We start from the raw sequence: 22,666 nt of genomic DNA, 5'->3' as shown, positions 1-22,666 counted from the left end.
CAGCAAGAATCTGTCTCAAAATAAAAATAAAAAGGGATGGGGATGTGGCTGAGTGGTTAAGCACCCCTAGGTTCAATCCCTGGGATCAAAAAGAAAAAAAAAAAAAAAACCAGAAAGGAAGAAAACAGGGAATGGGGCTGTGGCTCAGTAGCAGAGCACTTGCATGTGTGAGGCCCTGGGTTAGATCCTCAGCACCACATAGATAAAATAAAAAGGTACTACATCTACCTACAACTAAAAAAAAAAAAAAGAAAGAAAAAAAATTTAAAAATTTTTTAAAAAGAAAGAAAGAAAACCAAACCATAAAAATGCATGTATGCAAATTTTTCCAATAATGTAAATCCATTTGGGGGTCCTAGGTACTGTGAATATAAAAGCTAGTTACATACTATGAACAAAATAAATATGTACAACTGAATAAATCATGTCATTTTCTCAGGGTTTTTAGAGAAAAGAGTAAACAAATATTTAAATTAACACCATTGGGCCTGTTGTGATACATCTGAAATCTTAATATAAATTCTGTTTTCCCCCACATATAGCTGAGAACAGTAAAGGAAAAGCAGAAAGTTAATGAAGCAAAGGCTAAATTAAAAAAACACTGATTTCCATTCCCTGTCAATCTTAATTTAAAAAACTCATCACAATAAGTAACACTCATTCTGCCTCAATAATTACATTATTATAATTAACTTCCAATAAATACTTCTTATGTGTGGGGCATGGTGGTGTATACCTGCAGCCCCAGCCTCTTGATAGGCTTAGGTAAGAAGAACACAAGTTCAAAGCCAGCCTGCACAACTCAAGAGAAACCCTGTTTAAAAAACAAAAACAAACCAGAATTTCCTATATGTCAACTACTGTTCTGTTTTTAAGGACTGGCATTTAACTTGTGACATCTTATGTAATTTATAAGTTCTCATCACCCTCATCTAGAATGGAGAGTAATCTTTTCTTCATTTTACAGATTAAAAGATGATGTTCATAGGAATTAAGTCATTTTTTTTCCAAAGTTAGATTCTTAAGTGGAAGAACACAGACTCAAACTCAGATGCAGTATGTATATAATGACAGGTACAAAAAAAAGATGTCCACATCCGCATGCCCCAAACTTGTGAATGTATTACCTCAGATAACAAATGAGATTTTACCAATGTAAGGATCCTGGTAGGGGAAGATAATTCTAGATTATCCTGCAGATCAAATGTAATCATTGGGAGTTTTCATAAGAGGGTTTTTAAAAAATCAAGAATGTCAGAGAGGCGGCTTAGAAGGAAGATTTGAGAAATTTTCTTAAACATACTTTTTACACCAAAAAAACCTAGGCACACTATTAGACTAAAACTAACCCCAATCTTCTGTGACAATGATTTCAAATGTATTCAAGCTGTCAGTTTTTCATTTGAATATTACTAAAGTCAGAGTACTTAATTTTTCTAACTTCATCAAAAATAATGAAATGAATGACATTCTTGTGTTTTATCTTCTCCCATGATCATCTGTAAAATAGTTCATATAGTCATTTTCTAATTAAAACTATACACTCTGTTTAAAAAATTTTCAACACATGAATGCTTGCAAAGCTCTTACAAGAAATCAAATCCAAAGATGGAAAAGGGGTGTGCCAATTAAGCCTGCCCAATCAGGTCATAAAGATATGACTGAACCCTGTTGTTATCAGCCTCATTTGTCCAAAAAAAGGCCATGAAAGTTCCAACACTTTCTCCTCCTGAGCATAGCAGAGCTGCAGACTCTTGTCGGTACAGGTACATACAAGTGTAAATTATCACACCAACAGAGCAAAAATCTGTGTGATTATATCTAAAAGATTATTATAATTTTAATAGAAAATAAGGGGATAGCAAAGGGGCATTTTGAGGAATCCAGGTCTCTAGGTGTCCTGAAACATTTACCTCTCCACAGGGTATCAGTCCAACTAAAGGAGAGAACTCATTCCTATCTCTGGCCAACAAAGATAATGCTTTCCAAAATATTTTAAAGTTAAAATAATGCTTATTTTTAAACTATTAGGGCCTAAAATAAGAATAAAGAGACTGAATAAGGGACAGAGGAGCTTTTCTGTGAATAAAGACAGTAAACTTCAGAGCATGTATTTTTTGACAATGAGTTACTGACTTCTGAACTTTCTTGCTTTCTTCCAGGCTCCTTCCAAATGGTTGGGGTTATTAGGCATTAAGTTGCTCCCTTTCAAATAAGCAATATAAATAATTTGCACTTATTTTAAAAAGTGTCAGAAAGAATAAAATATGACCATGCTAGTAGAGGTCAGAGCAGTGCGGGGGCCATGAGCTGGAATGTAAGCAACCTGTAGAAGTTGGGAAAATAAGGGAAAAGATTTTTTTCCCCACAGCCTCTGGAAAAAAAAAAAAAAGCTCTGTAGACTATTCTTAACTTCATCTCCATATTCCAAGATAATAAATCTATGTTGTTAAAGCAGCAAGAGAAATATATACATATTATAGGGCCATGGGTTTTCTAACTTACTACACTTCATTTATTATTGCAACTTGTACAAAATTAGGACTTGGGCAAGTCTATGTTATAATACAGCTCATTGGATGTTTACAAGTTTACCCATTAGATGTTTACAACATACCAAATAAGGATTAAGACTTTGAGAAATGATTTCATCTTTGTTACTATAATTCATAGTAGATTAATTTTTATTCAAAACTTCAAACTATAACAAATTCTTTTAGTAAAGATTGATTATATTAGCTATGATATGTTCATTCAATTGAGTGCCTGTTAAAAATGATGCAGATTTTATTCATTAACATTAAAAGATGCCCAGAATATTTAGTTAAGTAAGAATAGGAAGTTAGAAGAGTTTTATGTATCAAAAAATTTTGAAAAACACACACCAATATCTTAATAGGTGTGAATTCTGGATAGTTTCATCATCTACAATCTTTTAGTATCTAAATGATTTTTATTTATGTATTTATTCAAGTAATGCTTGAACAGTACAAAATAATAAATACAATTATTTCTAGTTTGGAAAAAGAAACATAATAGCAAAAATAAAGTGAAGTGGGTATTTCTCATATTCTTCTGGTGAAAATGAAAATTGATTAAACTGTTTCTGAAAATAATTTGTCAATATATATCCAAAGACTAAAATGTTCATATAATTTGACTAAATAATCTCATTCTTGGAACTCTACACTAAAGGATATAGAAATATTCTTCCTGAACTCACTAAAATGTATAAGACTCAATTTTTTTTACATGACAAATGGTATAGAAATGATTTAATAGTAAACATATACATTCACAAGATGAAATCTTCTTCTTCAGGAGCTGTGAATATTGATTATCCAGGATATGAAATTACTTGAAAAAGTGTTTTTTCTTTGTGGTACTGGAGATCAAACCCACGGGCTTGTACATGCCAGGCTCTTACTCTACTACTGAATTACACTTATAGACACAAGTGTCTTTTGTGTTATTGTATTTATGGAAAAAAAAACAGTAAATTGTATGTATACCCTGACTATGTAAAAACATGCATTACTAAAACAACAAAAAAGAATGTGTCAAAATGATCATAAATTATTCCAGCATAATGAAATCATAGGTAACATTTTCATCTTTTTTCTACTTTCTGTATTTTCCAGGACTTTTACAAGTTAAGTTTTTGGTTTGATTCTGTGATTTTGTTTTCAATGTAGCTGTCCTATCTTTGGGTCCCTGGAAATTCATAGGAGTGGAAAAAATAAAATTAGCTTTACTTACTTTATGCATTGATTGTTAACTTGGATGTAGCCTTTTTTCCCCTTTTCTCATTCCTAGGGATCCAACCCAGAACCTTTAGCATAGTAGGCAATTGCTCTACAACTGAGTTACACTTCCAACACAGACATAGCTTACTTTAACATTCATGTCAAAGATTTAATCTTTTAACTTAATATTTTCAGATCCTCTGGATCTTATTTTAGATTGTCATTAAAAAATAAAAATTGATTTAAATTATAGTTGGAATGTCTGAGCTAGTACCTTTTTGCTTCACTGTCCATTGACCAAAAGGACTATGATGCCAACACAGAGCTGGAAGTAGAAACCAATGAAGCCCACAGGAGGTAGGCTGGTGCCTTATTTTGACATAGTAACTAGGTTCCACCCCCATCTCTGACACCTGTAGCACTTAGGAAAATACCTTTATTCTTTATGAGACTGGATTCCCTCACGTGTAAAACACGATAATCAAGCTTGCCCAAACGACTTCATGTTTCATTGAAAATAGCCAGGCTTGGTGGCACACGCCTGTAATGCTAGCGACTTAGAAGGCTGAGGATCATGAGTTCAAAGCCAGCCTCAGCAATTTAGCGAGGCCCTAAGTAACTCCGCGAGACCCTGTCTCTAGAAATATAATAAAAGGAGGCTGGGAATGTGGCTCAGTAGTTAAGCCCCCCTGGGTTTAATCCCTGCTACCAAAGAAAAAAATAATAGAAAATAAAAATTATGTAGAAAGCATTCTGAAAAACACAAACTGTGATACGAAAACAAGGGGGAATGCACACAATCAATTGCTCATCAAAACAGTTTTCTTTAGAAATGACAGGAAAAGACTTTTTTCCCATAGAGTATACACTGAAAATTTTAAAACTGAGAGCCACTACATTGGAAGGTGAAATTGACGCAGATCTTGTATTCATGGAGGTTACAGTCGGATTGACACTCCTATTACAACACCCAATACATACCTATTACCACACTTACAGCGTTTTGGAGCTTTTGGTTGATCTCTCAGTGGAATAAACTTTGAGAGCAGTCTCTAATATGTAACCGTGAATTTCCAGCAGTGGCCTATACACAGCTGGGGCTCAAAAAAAAATGTACAGAGAGTGAATGATGAAGCACAAAGGGAAGTAAAGGAATCAGAAGCGCTAGTGGAACTAGAGGGTAATTCCATTTTCGGAGTTCCTTTCTATACAGCAAGCAGAGGAGAAACGTAAGGAGTTTCCACCCTGCAATCTGCACGTAAACAGGAAAGAGACACATGAAAGAAAACTTCTCTGGATGTCAGCGATCCCAGAACCTGGCCTAATAGAGGAGGCTTAACCACATTAAATAACTTAAACCTTACGCTTAGAGTACCACACAGCTTCTCCGCTAGCTCCTTGTGGACCGCGACGAGATACCCCGCCCCAACTCTAAACCAGCCAATCCAAACTGTCGGAATCGGTGGCGCGGTGCCTTCTGGGATTCGTGGCTCCCGAGTCCAGGCTTTCCTGCAGCTGCTGATTACAATTTCCGGCGACCCCTGGGCTCCATGCTCAGCATCCTTCTGGGGGAGGAGTCCAGGGCGTACGGAGGCGGAACGTGGGCCTCGCCCCTTCCCCACGTCGTGCGTACGGGTGACTGGCAGCGTCTCTCTAGTGCTGCAGAGACTATAGCTTTCAAGCTTTGGGACTTGTACACTTCGCGGGCCTAGGTTCCCGCTTTTTGCAGGGATGCCGAAGATCAAGTCAGGGGCGAGCGGCTGCCGCAAGCGACAGGAACAGCGCCGGGAGCTAAAAAGCTCCGGAGGTGTGGACAGCCGGGAGGAAACAGGGTTCCGGTCTAGTCTTACTGCGGGACCATTCCTGGCGCGGACCGAGGCCCAAACCCGGGTAGATGGCCCGCTGCCACCTGCGCTCCTGAAAGCGCGGATGTGGGAGGTTCTTGGAGCGCCGGCCCCAGAGCCCAGCGAGTCTCCTCGAGCAAGGCCCGCGGGGGGATGGACACTTAAAAGCAGTGTGGTCAGTCCCGGCCCGGGGTGGGATGTTCGCTGGCTTCGTTGGCACAGAAATCTAACCCCACTACCGATCCTGCTGTCGTCTCTGGGACGGACTGATATCTAATCGTGGTTGAGAAATTAAGGCTGTTTTGTGTTTTCTTCCAGGACTCATGTTCAACACGGGAATTGGGCAACACATTTTGAAAAATCCTCTCATTGTTAACAGCATTATTGATAAGGTGGGTGTGATGGAGGAACAGGAGAGAAGAGTTTGTTGGATTATAATTTTATTTTCACCATACTTAAGCGGAGAGAGAATGTCAGACATAAAGTAGATGTTTGGTAAATATTTGTTGAACGAGTTAAAAAATGGTCTAGGACTCACAGGCTGGGTCAGAATTGAGAAATATTGATTCTTAGTCAAATTCATCATACACAGTTCTTTCCCATTTGAATTTGTTGGTATGAACAGAGTTGGTAACAGGATGCTATTGGAATCATTTCCTAAGTAGAAAGACAATATAGAAAGAAATGCTATTGTTTTTCTGACTCCTAAAGATGAGAAGTATACCCCAGGTTAAGAGAGGTCTTAGCTTTTCATTTGCACCTAATATATTAATTTTGGAACCACACATATGAAGAAATCTCATTAAAATGAAGTCTGAGTAAGATCTCTGAACGCTTACAAAGATGTTCAAGTATAAACTATGAGTTCCAAAATGCTAAAGGATCTCAAATGGTTGTGCTTGCTTTTAGGCTGCCCTAAGACCAACTGATGTGGTGCTGGAAGTTGGACCTGGAACTGGCAACATGACTGTAAAGTTGTTAGAAAAGGCAAAAAAGGTAAAAATGAGGTTTAATGTTTTAATATCACAAATGACTGTAGCAAGCTCAGCTGGTATACAAACATAAAACTGTCTTAATTGTAATGCTTGATCCCTTACTAGGAATTTTATCTTAGGAAGTATGAGATATATTAGGAAAACTGGACATATTAGCTGAGCATGGAGGCACACACCTGTAATCTCAGCAACTTAGGGAGACCCTGTCTCAAAATAAAGGGCTGGGTGTGTGGCTTAGTGGTTAAGTGCCCTTAGGTTTAATCCCTGGTACCATTAAAAAAAGGAAAGAAAAGAAAACTGACATATTAGGTATTTTGACAGGGAATTAATTATTGTAGTTAGAGGACTAAAAGAACAAAATGGGAACACTAAACCCCAAAATAATTACAAAGATCAGTCAACCGCCTTTAGCCCTAGAGAAACAAAGCAAAGAAATTGTAATTTTTGGAACCCAGAAATTTATAGAAGACCTACAGAACTAGCGTTCATGCCTCTAAGATTGAGGTGCCACCTGGTCACTTCCAGTACTTTTTTTGTGTTTTGACTAATCCAGCTTTCAGTTAAGTGGAATCATTGTTGGGTCCTTGGTGGAAGCAAGCAACACATTTTAAAGGGCTTATCTAAAGAGAGTGATGAAGACTCTTTAGAGATGTATGAGAATGGGATTCAAGGAATCAATAAGCATTAATGAAATAATGAGGAATAGCTACAGCAGGAAGCAGTTACCATCAAAAGGCCTGGTTAAAAGGGGAGAGACCAAGGAGAGTGTGATTTATTGAAGAGAAGCCACAACAGAACATAGCTCCTACTGAAATATCTGAAAGGCATGGAATAGGCTAGGAAATAAATACCCAATCTCTCCATTATAGGTACCCCATATTGGTGCTTTTATTTATTTTTTGGTGCTGGGGATAGAACCCAGAATCTTCACATGCTAGGCAAATGCTCCACCACTGAGCCACAATGGTGTCCAGCTGCTGCCTTTCACTGGCCAATCCCAACCAGAAGCCAAAGTATAAAGGAGCTGGACAGCATTTATATGGCAAAGCAAAGGTGAAATGAGTATCAAATATAAGGTGAAAATATAAAATGAATCTGGGAGCCAGAAATAAGCAGCACGTGTTCTAAGCCATACACATGGTCTTCTTGGAAGTCAATGAAACCTAAGAACATATTGCAATAAAATTACAAACATAGCTTTGTCTGCTATCCATTTTCACTTGAGAAGTTACTTATGCCACATGTTCTGGATCTCAGTTGATGAAAGAAGTAATATACTAGGAGTAGTTTTGTAAACTCTGGTCTAAAAACACTACATACATATTGTATATTCTTTTTTATCCACTGCTTAGTTACAAAGCATAGAGACAAAGCCAACAGAACAATTCTGGTGATTACTTGAGAATTCTCACATAGTGTCTGCTTTTCTGGGTGATGTTTTTTCTTTGTTGTTTAAAGTGGTAGAAAATAATTGAAGGAGTATGGTTAGAAATTGGAAGACAGTTTAAATCATATAAGAATTACCGGTTGGGTAATAAGATACTTCATAATGAACCTAATAAATTTTTTTTTGTTAATTTAGGTAATTGCCTGTGAACTTGACACAAGGCTAGTAGCAGAACTGCACAAAAGAGTTCAGGGCACGTGAGTATACACAATAGAATTAAAGTGCATTTCGGTCTCTTGAAACAACATTCTTCTAAATTTATTTTCATATTTTTAGACCTCTGGCCAGCAAACTTCAAGTTATGGTGGGTGATGTGTTGAAAACAGACTTGCCATTCTTTGATACTTGTGTGGCAAATTTGCCTTATCAGGTATATCCTCAAGTTGTCAGAATCATCTTACTAAGTGTTTCTCTGATGTGTCTTTCCTGAGAGTAACTAGTAATTCTCTTACAGATCTCTTCTCCTTTTGTCTTCAAGCTGTTGTTGCACCGACCTTTTTTCAGGTTTGTGACAAAAAAACAAGAGTTACTGCCATATTTAAGAAAGATGGACAGTTTAGGCCAGGAACACAAAAGACAGTTGAAAATGAAAGTCAAGTAAACTGAAAAACTATTGTAGACTTTTTATAGAAAACATTGATTTGTATGGATTTCTTTCTCTTTTTCAATTGACCAGAGTTATTTTGTAGAGCATTGGGAGGGTAGTATGACTTTCCCTATTTTCTAATCCTCTGCCATTGACATAGATCATACTATTTTATTACCTTATGTCTAGCTAAATTGAAGTGGCTTCCTAACTGGTCTCTGGTAGTGGCTTTCAAACTGCAAGTCAGATACCCCTTAATGGTTATAAAGTAAATTCAGTGAGTCATGATCATCCTTTTTTTTTTTTAATAACATGGAATAGAATATATCAGAAGGCACTGTACATGGTCCAGGTGATATTGTTTCATGAAACTTTGGTTTGAAGTATATAAACAGAAATACATACAGATATTTTTGTAATTGCAGACATATTTCTTAATGTGATTCACTCACAGAAAAGAATTGAAATGCAGCTTTGAAGTTGATTTTGTTAGCCTCCCAAAGTCTCCCTGTTGCTTGAAGAAAAGAATCCACATTCTTTAAACTGTTAAACTAACAGGACATAATATCAAAACTTGCCTTTCCAGCCTGCAGTATTTCTTAAAAGTATTACCTGCCAGTCAATTTTGTGTGTTTATATGTAGTACTGACGATTGAACCTTTGGGTGCTTTACTACTGAACTTTCATACCCAGGCCTTATTATTTTTTGAGACAGGGTCTCAGTAAGTTGCCAGGGGTGACCTTGAACTTGAGATCCTACTGCTTTAGCCTTCTGAGAAGCTAGGATTACAGGTGTGCACCACTGTGCCCAACAACAGAATCAGTTTTATTGTTTTTGTATAAGGGGTGATGTACTGGTACAGATCTGAAGTACCTACTCATCTGATGTTTGAGGGCAAGCAGTCTTCCTTGGGGTTAGGAATATGGCCATTATAAAACATAACAAAGCCAACTATTTTCATTTTGTGGTAACAAAACTAAAGCTTAAAGTTTTCTACCTTCTAACCTGCTAAACTCATCATCATTAACTACAGATACTGCTCTGCTATTTCCTTCCCCTCAAAATTCATTGTAGTCAAAGTACATTCATAGTTGATAGTGATGATTTCCTTATTCTTGTTTTCTTTTCAGATGTGCTATACTTATGTTTCAAAGAGAATTTGCCCTCCGACTGGTTGCAAAACCTGGAGATAAGTTATACTGCAGACTCTCAATTAATACACAGCTATTAGCACGTGTGGACCATCTAATGAAAGTAAGTGTATTTTATTACTGAAATAGGCTAGTAACCTCATCTTTTGAGCATCTAGCTGTGCCTTTTGTGAGAACAGAATCTTTGATTACTAACTAAAAGTTGCTTTTGAGAGGATTAAATGTTTTCTGATTAACAGGTTGGAAAGAATAACTTCAGACCACCACCCAAGGTAGAATCCAGTGTTGTAAGGATAGAACCCAAGAATCCACCACCACCTATCAATTTTCAGGTGAGGTTAAAATACTATATCATTCAATAAACAAAAGAACTCTAACTTAGAAAATCTGTGGCTATAATAGCAGAAAAAAATATTGTAGGTCTAAATAGATAGGAAAATGTGAATTACAGCTTTGTGATGATGGAGTAGATGGAATAATTTGATGCATGATAGAAAGACAAAACATATGTCTGTAAAAGACAAAACAATTAGAATGCAAATGCATTGTACTTAAGAGAGTATAGCTCTGAAAATCTTATCTATTTGAGTAACTTGTAAAAAAGGTAAAATGAAAATTGTTTTGAGTAATATTTTGGGTAATACTCTGTAATAAAAATTCTTGTTTTGTGACTTAAAAAAAGAAATCTAGACTACTTGATGTCAAATCTTACTATAGTCACATTATGGAAAAACATAATTGTTTGATAACTTGTTTTAAGTGATTTGTCCAAAACTCCTTTAAGGAGGTTTAGGTGCATTGCACAGGCTATATCCTAAATCATGTCTGTTTTGAATCTCATTTTTAATTTTTTGTGGGTTTGATAATAGAGATCAAAACTAAGGGTGTTTACCATTGAGGTACAACCCTCATCCTTCTTATTTTTTTGAGATGAGGTGTCACTAAGTTGATGAGGATCTGTGCTGCTAAGGCTGATGTCAAACTTGTGATCCTCCTTCCCCGGACTTTTGAGTTGCTGGGATTGCAGCTGTGTGACACTGCACCTAGCTGAATCTTTTTTTTTTGGGGGGGGGGGGGTATCAAGGATTGAATCCAGGGGCATTCAACCACTGAACCATATCCCCAACCCTATTTTCGATTTTATTTAGAGATAGGGTCTCATTGAGTTGCTAGCCCCTCACTATTGTTGCTAAGGCTGGCTTTGAACTTTGATTCTCCTGTCTCAGCCTCCTGAGCTGCTGAGATTACAGGCATGCACCACTGTGCCTGGCAGAATCTTATTTTTGAACACAATATGGTTCTTTGTTCACATGTGGACTTTGTACACAGTACTGGGGATTGAACCCAGGTTTACTCTACCATTGAGCTACATCCCCAGCCTTTTTTCTTTTGAGTTAGGGTCTTGTTAAGTTGCCAGGGCTGGCCTTGAACTTGCAGTCCTCTTTCTGCAGAGTCCCTAGTAACATGGAGCCAAGTGCAGTGACATATGCCTGTAATCCTAGCAACTCAGGAAGCTGAAGCAGAAAGATCACAAGTTCGAGACCAACCTAGTCACATATAGGACTATTTTACATTTTTTTCTTAATTTAAAAAAATATTCAGTGAAGGGCACAAACACACAAGAATCAAGAATACATCTTACTTTAGCATACCATATGCATCACTAAAGGTTTCTTCCAGTTTTATACATCAAAAAACAAAAACAGGGTGGAGCTGGAGCTCAGTGGTAGAGCACTTGCCTAGCACTTGTGAGGCACTGCATTCAATTCCCAGCACCATATGTAAGTGAATAAGTAAAATAAAGGTCCGTCGACAAATAAAAGAACAAAACAACACCTAATAGGCAGTGGCAAGGAGTTTGGTGTTTTGAGGAAAATATCCATCTTCTGTTTCAGGAATGGGATGGCCTAGTAAGGATCACTTTTGTAAGGAAAAACAAGACACTATCTGCTGCATTTAAGTAAGTATATTACTAATTTCTAATATATGAAGGGCCAGTGCCCCAGACACCATCCTAGAATCTGGTCCTTTTCCTGAATAGCCAGCCCAAAGCATAAAGATTATTCATCCAGACAGTCTTCATCCTTTTAACTATCGGTGCTTTAGAAGGCAGAATAATAATGAAGAAAGTTCCTAGAGTTGAAGTCAGATAAGAGTTATGGAAAATTAGGGGCGGGGGGGGGGGGACCTGACCATCTACTTACATAGGTTTTTTCCCCCCCTTGTCGGAAAAATGTAATAAGTTGAGTGCAGTGGTGCCTGTGTGGTCTCAGTAACTTAGGAGGCTGAGGCCACATTATAAGTTCAAGATCAACCTGGGCAAAGCAAGACCTTGTCTCAAAATTTAAAAGCATAAAAAGGAGTGGGGGATGTAGCTTAGTGGTAGAGGATCCTTGGAAGATCCTTACAAAAAAGAAAGAAGGTGTAATGATGGTCCACCCATTTAACATTTGTGGATAATTTGTGCCATTTTATTAACTTGGAAAATGAAACACAACTTAAAGTCTAAAGGGAAAAAAGAGGCGAGAGCCAGCTTTATACGGTTTGGAGATTTAAAAATGCTTATGTAGCCAGGCACAGTGGTGGATACCTGTAATCTCAGCAACTTAGAAGACTGAGGTCAAAGGATGACAAGTTTGAGGCCCACCTCAGCATCTTAGCAGACCCTGTCTCAAAATAAAAAATAAAAAGGACTGGGCATGTGGCTAAATGGTATAGTACCTCTGGGTTCAATCCTTAGTACCAAAAAAAAGGGGGGGTAAAAAATCTTGTCCATTAAAAAAAAAAAAAAAAAAAGATGTTTATCAGGACTCTGCTTTTTAAAAACAATTTTTGCATCATAAAAGTTTAAGTATTCAACACCTTTTTATTTAAATTCCTTAATTTTAGCAAGTGGAACATATATTTAATTTTATTGAACAGAAATTATGTACAAAATCTCTGATTTGGAAGTAATATTTATATCACTTATTTACGTTATAGATCAAGTGCAGTACAACAGCTGTTAGAAAAAAACTACAGAATTCACTGTTCACTCCATAATATTGTAAGTATAAGTTGTTTCAATTATTTGTTACAAAATATCCATCTATTTTTTTTTATTATCATGAGATTAATTTTGTACATATCAGTGATCCTTAAAAGACAGTATATGATGTATAACTAGTTTAATTTTGACTTGAATACTGAATGGTATTACGACAGGGTAGAGTAGTCGAGATTGCTCAAGATGCTGCAATAGATCTTGAGCAATGACTACTCCACCCTGTCGTAACTGCTAATAACTTTAAAAAAAAAAAAAAAAAAAGGATTATATTTAGCTGGGCACAGTGGCACACACCTGTAATCCCAACAGCTCGGGAGGCTGAGGCAGGAGGATTTCGAATTCAAAGTCAGCTTCAGCAAGTTAGTGAGGCCCTAAGCAACTCAGTGAGACTGTATCTAAATAAAATATAAAAAAGGGCTGGGGATGTGACTCAGAAGTATCCCTGGGTTCAATACCAAGTATTCCCCCCCCACACACACACACAAAAAAAATCCGATTTAGCCAAGTATTTTCTTAATGCTATAAATGTATAACTTTCTCATTTTAAAATAATTGTGTACAATTTGCTATCCTCTGAATTGTGATCGTCCCATTTGGTGCTCATGTAGCAGTCATAAATTAATTTATTTTGGTACTGGGGATTGAAACCAGGGGTGCTTGACCAGTGAGCCATATCCCTACTCTTTTTAATTTTTTGAGACAGGGTCTTGCCAAGCTATTTAGCGCCTCACTTAATCCCTGAGGTTGGCCTTGCAACTGTAATTCTTCTGAGCCCCTGGGATTACTGGTGTGCAATTACAAATTTAAAGTTAGTTTTCTTTGTAGCTATTTTTTTTATAAACTTTTTTTTAAAAAATATTTTATTTCTTTAGTTGTAGTTGGACACAATACCTTTATTTTATTTTTTACATGATGCTGAGGCTCGAACCCAGGGCCTCACGCACGAGGTGAGCGCTCTACTGCTTAGCCCCAACTCCAGTCCCTTTGTAAATATTTTTAATACCTAGAAATTGAAGTAATTAAATACAGTATAGGCTACATAGCAGACTTCTTTGTTGTGAATTTCATACCACTTAACACATCCATAAATTTTTTTAAACAAGAGTAAGGGCTGCCTCCTTCACGTGGAGGCAGCCCCCACTCCCTTTCCTGACTTACAGTATGCAGTATATTCATGCACATATTCACATGAAGATGTTTGCTTTTTATGGCTCAGATCCTGTATGGTTTAATGCACCACAAATACTGTTTCCATCCTATGTTATGGGTAGGTCATGAAACATCGGTTTAAGTAAACTGTTAAGCTGGATTAAGAACAATCTTTTGAGTAGAAGATGTGAATCAAATATGAAACACTTAATATTCTAAATGATCAGAGACAGGTCATTCCAGAAAAATTAACTGGTTAGGTGAAATTGTGGCAATAAAATGTGAGAATTTTGAAAGGAGTAACAGCTGCTTTAAATAAAATTTCTAGCTTTATGAAGTCTGAAATTAGTGACTATTTCAGAATTTTAATGATGAAATCGGGCAATGTACATGATACCCATTCAAGATATTCTGTGTTAAAGTGGTAAAAAATGAGCCACTTAACTAATTAGAGATCTCAGTCTTATCCAAACCGTCAGGTTTTCCACACTGTCATCAAAAGATGTATTAAAACGGACTACTTAAGACTTACTGGATTAGGCAAAAAAAAGAGCCAAGGGAACTTCATTAAAGATATGTTCATTTATTCTGAATCTTATATTGATAGATAATACCAGAAGATTTCAGCATAGCAGATAAAATACAGCAAATCCTAACCAGCACAGGTTTTAGTGACAAACGGGCCCGTTCCATGGACATAGATGACTTTATCAGGTAATTACATGGTTTTTTTTGCCTGTGTTTACATTTTACTGTGGTACTTTTAGATTAAGAGATTTAAAGGCTTTTAAGTGGTATAAGGTGCTACCTGGGAGAGTTATTGCATAGCACTTCCATGGTATGGAATAGTATTTGGTATAAGATGGAGGCTAGTTAGCTGCAGCAGAATGAACTTTTTTTTTTTTTTTTTTTTTTTGAAGAACAGTCCCAGCCGGAAGATTGTTAATGTGTGTTGTAGTGTGTGTGTTCCTTCCCTCCTGCCTTGCCTTCCTATTGCCAACTCCCATTCATAGTCTCTCAAAGCCCATAAGGTTGAAAAATCATAACACATGTAACTGCATGATTCTTTATTGGGAATCGCTATCATTAAATAGATCTTATCAAGCATGAAATGTAAGTTATAATCTGTTTATCCTTTTAGTATTAGTTGTTTTATAGTCTGAAGGAAGTTCTATATATCTTTAGTAAAAGGGAGTCAAATTACCTGGGCAATTCAGACCAAAATTTGCTTTTCTTTAAACTAAAGCAGTTAAGTTCCATGAAAATAAGGCTTCAATTAATCACCTAGATAAATAAATTAACACTAACTTTCAGAACTTTTTAGCTATTTAGCCAGTTTACTTTTAAAGCATCAATGGTTTAGATAGAGTATGAATTTTTTAGAAAATTATCGTAGATTGTTATAAATCATTGTTTTGACTTCTATCCTGAAAACATGTCAACACATTTAATAGATGGTAATTCTAAGAGTTGAACACTACTTTGCTTTTTTGTACATTTTAATTCATCTGTTATTATGGACAAGCCTGGAAATAGTTTATCTTGTTTGCTTCATACTCACTAAATTTCTTTAGGGTGCAGTTTGCTAATAACTAAAGTCACTTGTTGGGTGCAGTGGCGCACGCCTTAATCCCAGCAGCTTAGGAGGCTGAGGCAGGAGGATTGTGAGTTCAAAGCCAGCCTCAGTAGAAGCGAGGCACTAAGCAACTCAGTGAGACCCTGTCTCTAAATAAAATACAAAATAGGGTTGGGGATGTAGACCCTGTCTCTGAATAAAATACAAAATAGGGTTGGGGATGTGGCTCAGTGGTTGAGTGCCACTGAGTTCAATCCCTAGTAAACCCCGCCCCACCCCCACTCCTAAAAAGGTCAGCTAAGTACACAGGTATCCACAGAGAGAAATGATGTTTAAAAGTTTTTACTTTGAACCTCAGCTCAGAAGAATATGAAGACTGGTGATTCATCTGACTTCTGCCTTAAACTGCAAACAGCTTCTTGTTCAGTTAATTAAGCTGAAACAGAACAAATGCCAATGAGCTCTTACGCTTCAGACAGCAAAAATGTAAAATAATTTCAGTCAGGTTCAATATAATTTAAAACATGTTTGTTATAACAAAAAAGAAGTACCAACACGACATGGTTTTTATCCAAGTTATAAATTCAGCTGGAGAATAAGGTTTCTTTATAATGACTAATGTTAGGAGTTGTATAGTTGCATTAAGTAAGCTGATGTGTGCATGTATTATTAGTTATGGTACAAATCTATACATTATCAGTGTCACAAATTAGCTTTTTAATATCATTGCATTTTGTTTTTTAGATTGCTACATGGATTCAATGCAGAAGGTATCCATTTTTCCTAGCTATTTGGAAAATAATTTTGTCAAGGTCAAGAAAAATTAATTCTAGATTTCTAATATTTGAGAAGACAAATTCTGCTTTTGCTCAATTGGAACATTATTTGCTTGACTATTTTTGTACTGTTATTTTGTATTTTTAAGGCGGTAACAAGTCTTGTTTGTTTTGAATGTAATACACGTGGCAGGGTTCAATCTATACACAGTATCTTCAAGTTCAAGAGCCGCAGATACGCACAACCTTAAACTTACCATTTCTAGCAGTTTATCGTACATCTCTTTACCATGTTCTATACTGTAAAGACCTTTTTAGGCCATCAGCTCTGTTCCTCAAGTTTAAGTGTGTTCAATTAGTCACATATTAACTATCCATTTCTTATTCACATGTACAATAAAATAGTTGTTTCTTAAAATGTTATTTGCTTCTTTCTTTTCCCTATTTACACAGTTTCTTCTATTGTCACCTACCTCTTCAGCTATAATGTTGCAGCATAGGCTACATGGTGGTTCTGGGTAAGACTCAGTCTGTTGCTATCATACAATGCCAGGCATGTTCTGAGTTTGACTCCTTATCTATAAAACGAGGAAGCTCAGCTAGAATGAAATTAACTATAAAATTATATCATTTTTCTTGGAGAGATAATCATAGAGTTTTATAATTCAAAAATAGGTTTTAAAATATGTGCTGTTAACGCCATTAAAAAAAAAAAAAGTTTTTTCCCCCACAACTACAGGTTCCTGGCATTAATGAATCTATATAATGAAAAGTTTCAGTACTTTTTTTCATATACCTGGTATTTACTTTTAAGCTATGTAAAAATTATCAAATTGAGAATTCCAGTAGAGTCATATACAAGTTTTATTAGCTACTCAGTTCAAATCAATATAGTGTTAAATATATTTTAATGAATTAAGAAATTAATAAAAATACCTTCATTGATATTTGGCTTTCTGTATAACTAAAACTTAATAGGAGTGATTCCAATTAATTTGCAAAGGTACACTGAGTAAACCTAGAAGGGAAGATATTTAAGTCTGGCTTCAAAGTCATATAGTAAATGTTACTAGTTAAAATAATATTTATATATCAGCTTTCAAGTCTGAGAAAATACTAAAAAGTGTTAAATTCAGAACAAAAAAATGAAGTTACTTAGCTGTACAATCCAGTTTTACTACATGAATATTAAAAATCTACTTAAGGGTAGATTTTTTTTTTTAATCTCAAAAACCATTTACTTTGCAAAGTTCACTTTTATCCTAGCTTTGTCCTAAGATTGAATTCAGCTTTCTTAGGTTGTTTCCCTCTAGCCTTATAAACTGCTTAGTTTTAGTCCCTTTTCTGTTCTTCAGTTCTCACCTCCCAAGTTCTTTGCTGGTACTAAATTTTTGAGAAACCTTGACTACCACTGAGAATGAAGCTATCATAGTATAAGGGAGCAGAATTATCTCTAAAAAGACCCTCCAAAGAATGGTATCCATCCAATGCAAATAATATCAAAGCTAATCTGTTTTGCTTACACTGCTCAACCTTATGTCTTCATTGCCCTTTGTAGATTAGTCTCAAAAACTGCCTTTTTTATATAGTCCCTGCAGTGTCAACAGTTACCACTTCTCCATTCTTCTTTGAAATAAACAGAAATAGAATACATCTTAACAAATGCAAGAAAACCTGAGTTCCTTCCAAAACAAAGGTCATTGTATTGAAGTAAATTATCTCTAAACTCATACCATAGATTTCATTTATTAATAGGCATATTATGAAAAAATCTACATTTGTTTTAGATTTCATGTTTACAGAGCTTTTCACCATGGTATTAGAATTTCTCACAGCTACCCTCTGAGAGTATTATAGACGGTGAAGTAGAGAATCTGGCTCATGACTCTCTGTCATAGCTTCCCTTTGGCTCATGGATGAGCTACTTGTTCCCTAGAGTAAATCAAAATAAGATGGTCCTTCATAGATTTTGTTATTCATCTACTCCTGGACTCTATCCTGGGAACACAGGGAAAACTCCGAGAGAGAAATTTCTGACAAATTATTTACATGGAAAAAAAGGCCAGTTTTCTTGAGTACCAATCTGCAAAAGTAACTGCTGCCATTTAAAGAGTAGCATACCTTACCACCAATCTGTTGGTGAGAATTTCACTATTCCTACCAAATAATGGTGAAACATCACATATTAAGTACAGGTTGGAACTTCGGTTAGATCTGCCTTTTAAGGCAATGTCAACTCTCTCAGCTTAATTCTTTTTCAAGGGAGTTACTGTCTACACTTGGCTTAAACTAACTACTATTATGAACTACTTTCATGCATCAGAAGCCAATTTCCTTTAACAGTACATTTAAAGGCATATTTTGGGGTGCTAATGAACACTTCAACTTAAGAAATGGTACTGGAAATGAACAAATTGCACTATTACTCTTGTTAATACCACACTGGCACACACACTGCATATATATTTATCATCCTAAGATAAAACTCTTCTCAGAATTTCATTACTTTTTATTATACACCAACTAGTTTATATTTTAGTTTTTTTTTTTTTTACAAAGAAAATGCTAAGAAAATTAAAATCACGTTATGGTTTTAAAGTCATAATTCCAGATTTCTTTACATATAGGATGGAATGGTCCAGCAGCTATGTCCACTGTCACAGACTTTAGTTCCGTTCAATGATATGGCACATCCTGCAAAATTAACTAGTCACACAAAAAAATGTCTCAAACACAGTAGAAATGTACACACAATAAAGGTAATTTACAATGACAAATAAGGAATGTAATTTATCATGGCTGTGCTTAAGAAATTTAGGGTCGATAGCCTTAATCAAGGCACAGAGCAGGAAAAGGTGAGCACAGCTCTCTAAAAGTAGGTAAGGTATGTACAATCACTGATGAGGTATGCATGCACGCAAAGGATTTAAAACTGCTCAATCTCGCTATGAAAATTGAACTGAGTTAACAGGAAATGCTGTGGCTTCTCCCTACAATTCACCTCTGGATCAAGTCCACAATCTTACTTCATCACATAGAAAATAAAATTGGCAAGGATCTCCAAAAGTAAATCGCTATTTGGGTAAATGAAACAAAATGCTTCACTAATTCCAACTCTTCGTTGTGCCTCTTGGACTAGAAGCATTTTGTAGACTTTTGAGTGTTTCACAAAATTGAAATGTCATTCGGGTGAAGGACAAGACATTTTCCACAGACACTTAAAATTTCAAACTTTTGAATGGCCCTTACAGCTGAACCATTTTATGTTACAGTAAGTAGTGAGGGTTCTGGGGATCCTTCAGCAGCGAATACCAATTTAAAGGGCACGGGGTCTCTTGGGGTTAATTTGCTTGCTGGCTTGTTCTTCTTCTTGTAGAGCTGCTCGGAAAGATTTCACTTTATCTTGGAAAAAGAAAGAACAAAGGAATAAGTATTGCATGCAAAAATAGTATACAACTATATGGATCCTATCAAGATTAGCGCTCATTTCATAACATTAAATCACTATTTTCCCTTCTGTTCCTTCAGAACTAAATATAATGCTCAACTTTTTTTTTTTAGTTGATGATGGACCTTTATTAACTTATTTACTTATATGTGGTGCTGAGAATTGAACCCAGTGCCTCACGTGCTAGGCAGGTGCTCTACCACTGAGTTACAACCCCAGCCCTGAACTATGTTTCATCACAAATTCCTGGAAATGAGCATTTTCTATAATAACCAACTTCTTGAAGGACCCACTTTTAAAAATTAAGCACCCTATTTGCTGCTAAAAACTCTACATACACACAGCAAACATTCTATCCTGCATTAAGCAAGAGCCAGATTAGCACAATCACAAGTACATATTTGAAGTAATATAGATAAGCTATTTTAAAAAGTCAAAAAGATATGGCATGTAGGTGAACCACATACTTCCCTTCATAAGTAATGTGAAAAGGGCAGTCATCTCAATAACTTTACCTTTGTTTATTTTTGGCACAGAAAGATGAAGATAGGCATTTTTCAATGAAGACCTTGAACAAATCTAATATAAGAATAATAATTTTGACAAGCACTGGCCTACCAACTAAGTATCTAACTTGCAAATTAATCATAAGATGCCTTTATTTTTCAAAAGACTAAAAAAATGACTAGGAAGAACTTGAAATGACACGACACTTCATGTTTTATTTAGGAAAAAACAGACTAGTTAGTTCATCTTTATACCTCTGGAAAGAAGGTATAAAATGGTACTCATAATTCACACTTCAATATTGTCATACTGCAATAGGAAATCCTACAACTGGTAATATGTACACCCCAATACCAAACAGATTTCATACCAAACAATAAAATGAAAAAAAAAAAAAAGAATTACCCCGCAGCTCAGTTAAAATGTCTATTTTTTGCTCAAGTATCGCTTCAAGTTGTGTAGCATATGAATCTACATCATAGTCTACTTCTTCAGTCATCTCTAGGAGAGCCTTTTCATCTTCTAACCATCGAATAGATTCCTAAAAAGAAAAAATTATAATTTTAAGCCTTTTTATAAAACAGATATCATTTACAAATTCTGTTAATTACAAACATATTTAAGATGGTATCTTGTAAAACTAACAGATAAAACATCTCTATTCACAGTAAAATTAAGAAATATTTTCTTAAGTGCAAACACAAATACATACATGATTTGCCAAATAATATTACTTCATTTCTTGACTTTTTTATTCTACCTAGAGTGGATTTTTGGAGAAAGAATTCATCAAACACATTAACATCAGTGGTCAAAGTAAATTTTAAAAACTTAACAGCTCTTCCTGAAACAAGGGAAGAATTGGCATAATAAGGCTACTGAACAATTTGATGAGGGCTTTGGAAGGCCTATAACTTATGTCATCTGGAATTAATTTATCCAGTTGGAACCTGTTATGGTTTGAATATGGTTTGTCCCCTCTGAACCATTTTGGAATTTAAACTCCATTGTGAATTAAGAGGGTGAACACATCTAAACTATGGTGGTGAGGATTAAAGCCATCAAGGTGGAGCCCCTATGGTTGAATACTGGTGGCTTTAAAATGGACTCTGAGGTTGGGCCAAAACATAACCCTAAATACTAAACACTGGTTCTTCAAAATCATTGTTCAAAAAAATTTCAAAATAACTCTTATTCAAAACCATGAGGAACCAGTGCATAGCCAATTTAGAAAAGTCAAAAAAGCCCCTCAATGGTAGCTACTTACTATTAATAAATGCTCCTAGGAACTTGGTAATCTTTGTATATGAAACCCATGAGTTTTTATTTTCTAGAATGTCAGAAGTCATACAGATGGTCAGATGGTACTAAATTGGAGTTTGGGGCATAAAAATAGGTGCTTTCCATACCAACCAAAAATAAATAAATGAGGAAAAGGAAGATCTGTAGTGTAGCAGAAGGAGAATGGGAAGGGAGGGGGAGAGAAAATGGAACAGGGATTGAAATCAAATTCTATGCACATATGATTTTGTCAAAATGAACCCAACTACTATGTATATGCTCTTATAAAAGGTACTAAATTTTAAGAATGTGTACAGTCTCAATTTTGCAAGTTATCAATTCACTTTAATGGCTAATTACAATTAGACTACTTCACCAGAATTTAAAAATTTCTATAGATACCTTTCATATAGGTATTAATTTAAAAAAGTATCATTTAAAAATACAAATTATTTGTTTTTCTTTTCCTTCATTGATACACTTAATTTTTATTTAACAAAATCCTATTTTCAGAAAGGACAGTTGACAGTATGTAAGTACTAATATATGGAAGTGAAAATAAAACTGGAAAGCCAGAACTCTAAGTGTTGATAACAAATGTGAGACTTCATCTACAAAAATGGCAGAGAAAAGGTGGTCTTAATATGATCTTGTTCCAAAAGGGCAGAAACAACAATTTTCTTAAATTACTAGTGTCTTATTCTCGACTTACTCCAAACCTCTATGCCTATAAGCAGACTTTTTTTCTTTTCTTTTTCTTTTTTTTTGTTTTGTTTGGTACCAGGGAGTCAATCTAGAGGTACTCAACCACTGAGCCACATCCCCAGCCCTTTTTATTTCATATTTTGAGACAGGGTCTTGCTAAGTTGCTTAGGGCCTTGCTAAATTGCTAAAGCTTGCTTTGAACTTGTATTCCTCAGGCCTCAGCCTCCCAAACAGCTAAGATTATAGGTATGCACGACCGTGCCTGGGTAGTAAGAGATTCTTGTAATAAGAGCTTCACTAGAACCCTAACAATTTTAATGAATTTGCATCCTAACTTGAAATCAACTCTTTCATTTTTGAGCCCTCATCCAGGTACCTGAATGACCTGGAACTAAGGAATTTTATAGA

The 22,666-nt window shown here is 35.7% G+C and overlaps 3 protein-coding genes across 13 annotated transcripts in view; 1 reads left to right on the top strand and 2 right to left on the bottom strand.

Moving 5' to 3' along the window:
- The window catches only part of Ipo11 (importin 11), a 207,934-nt gene extending 202,772 nt beyond the window's left edge, over nt 1-5,162 (bottom strand). Inside the window, exon 1 of the mRNA XM_026402552.2 lies at nt 5,111-5,162. The gene's annotated coding sequence lies outside the window, so the exon portion shown is untranslated. The remainder of the gene's footprint in view (nt 1-5,110) is intronic.
- A 131-nt stretch (nt 5,163-5,293) lies between these two features.
- Nucleotides 5,294-16,373, top strand: Dimt1 (DIM1 rRNA methyltransferase and ribosome maturation factor). 2 transcript variants are annotated; one of them, XM_077800315.1, is made up of 12 exons: nt 5,294-5,553; nt 5,909-5,982; nt 6,500-6,586; nt 8,168-8,229; nt 8,309-8,402; nt 8,487-8,536; nt 9,750-9,873; nt 10,010-10,102; nt 11,666-11,730; nt 12,753-12,816; nt 14,573-14,679; nt 16,286-16,373. In XM_077800315.1, exons 1-12 carry the CDS (start codon nt 5,478-5,480, stop codon nt 16,326-16,328), a joined length of 939 nt encoding a protein of 312 aa, XP_077656441.1. In that variant the 5' UTR covers nt 5,294-5,477; the 3' UTR covers nt 16,329-16,373. The 2 variants fall into 2 exon arrangements, with proteins under 2 accessions (XP_077656441.1, XP_026258328.1); XM_026402543.2 differs by lacking the exon at nt 5,294-5,553 and adding an exon at nt 5,667-5,765.
- The window catches only part of Kif2a (kinesin family member 2A), a 62,449-nt gene continuing 54,469 nt past the window's right edge, over nt 14,687-22,666 (bottom strand). For 9 of the 10 annotated variants that reach the window (XM_077800292.1, XM_077800296.1, XM_077800305.1 and 6 more), the window contains 2 exons: nt 20,678-20,813; nt 19,627-19,719 (listed from right to left, as the gene is read on the bottom strand). In XM_077800292.1, the coding sequence (XP_077656418.1) occupies nt 19,634-19,719; nt 20,678-20,813 (222 nt within the window). In that variant the 3' untranslated portion in view covers nt 19,627-19,633. Of the gene's footprint in view, nt 15,978-19,626; nt 19,720-20,677; nt 20,814-22,666 lie in introns of those variants that run through there. The other variant, XM_077800294.1, reaches the window with a different exon arrangement.

This window comes from Urocitellus parryii, chromosome 1 (assembly GCF_045843805.1).
Source record: "Urocitellus parryii isolate mUroPar1 chromosome 1, mUroPar1.hap1, whole genome shotgun sequence".
Classification (NCBI taxonomy): domain Eukaryota; kingdom Metazoa; phylum Chordata; class Mammalia; order Rodentia; family Sciuridae; genus Urocitellus; species Urocitellus parryii.
Note: the sequence above shows the minus strand (reverse complement) of the source record. Positions and strands in the feature narration are given on the sequence as shown.

What these genes read in the sequence shown, in the direction of transcription:
- Dimt1 (XM_077800315.1), top strand. Translation starts at nt 5,478, where the DNA reads ATGCCGAAGATCAAGTCAGGGGCGAGCGGCTGCCGCAAGCGACAGGAA. An exon ending in CACAAAAGAGTTCAGGGCAC is followed by an intron (nt 8,230 to 8,308) that starts GTGAGTATACAC and finishes TCATATTTTTAG; the next exon opens with ACCTCTGGCCAGCAAACTTC. An exon ending in TTGCACCGACCTTTTTTCAG is followed by an intron (nt 8,537 to 9,749) that starts GTTTGTGACAAA and finishes TTTTCTTTTCAG; the next exon opens with ATGTGCTATACTTATGTTTC.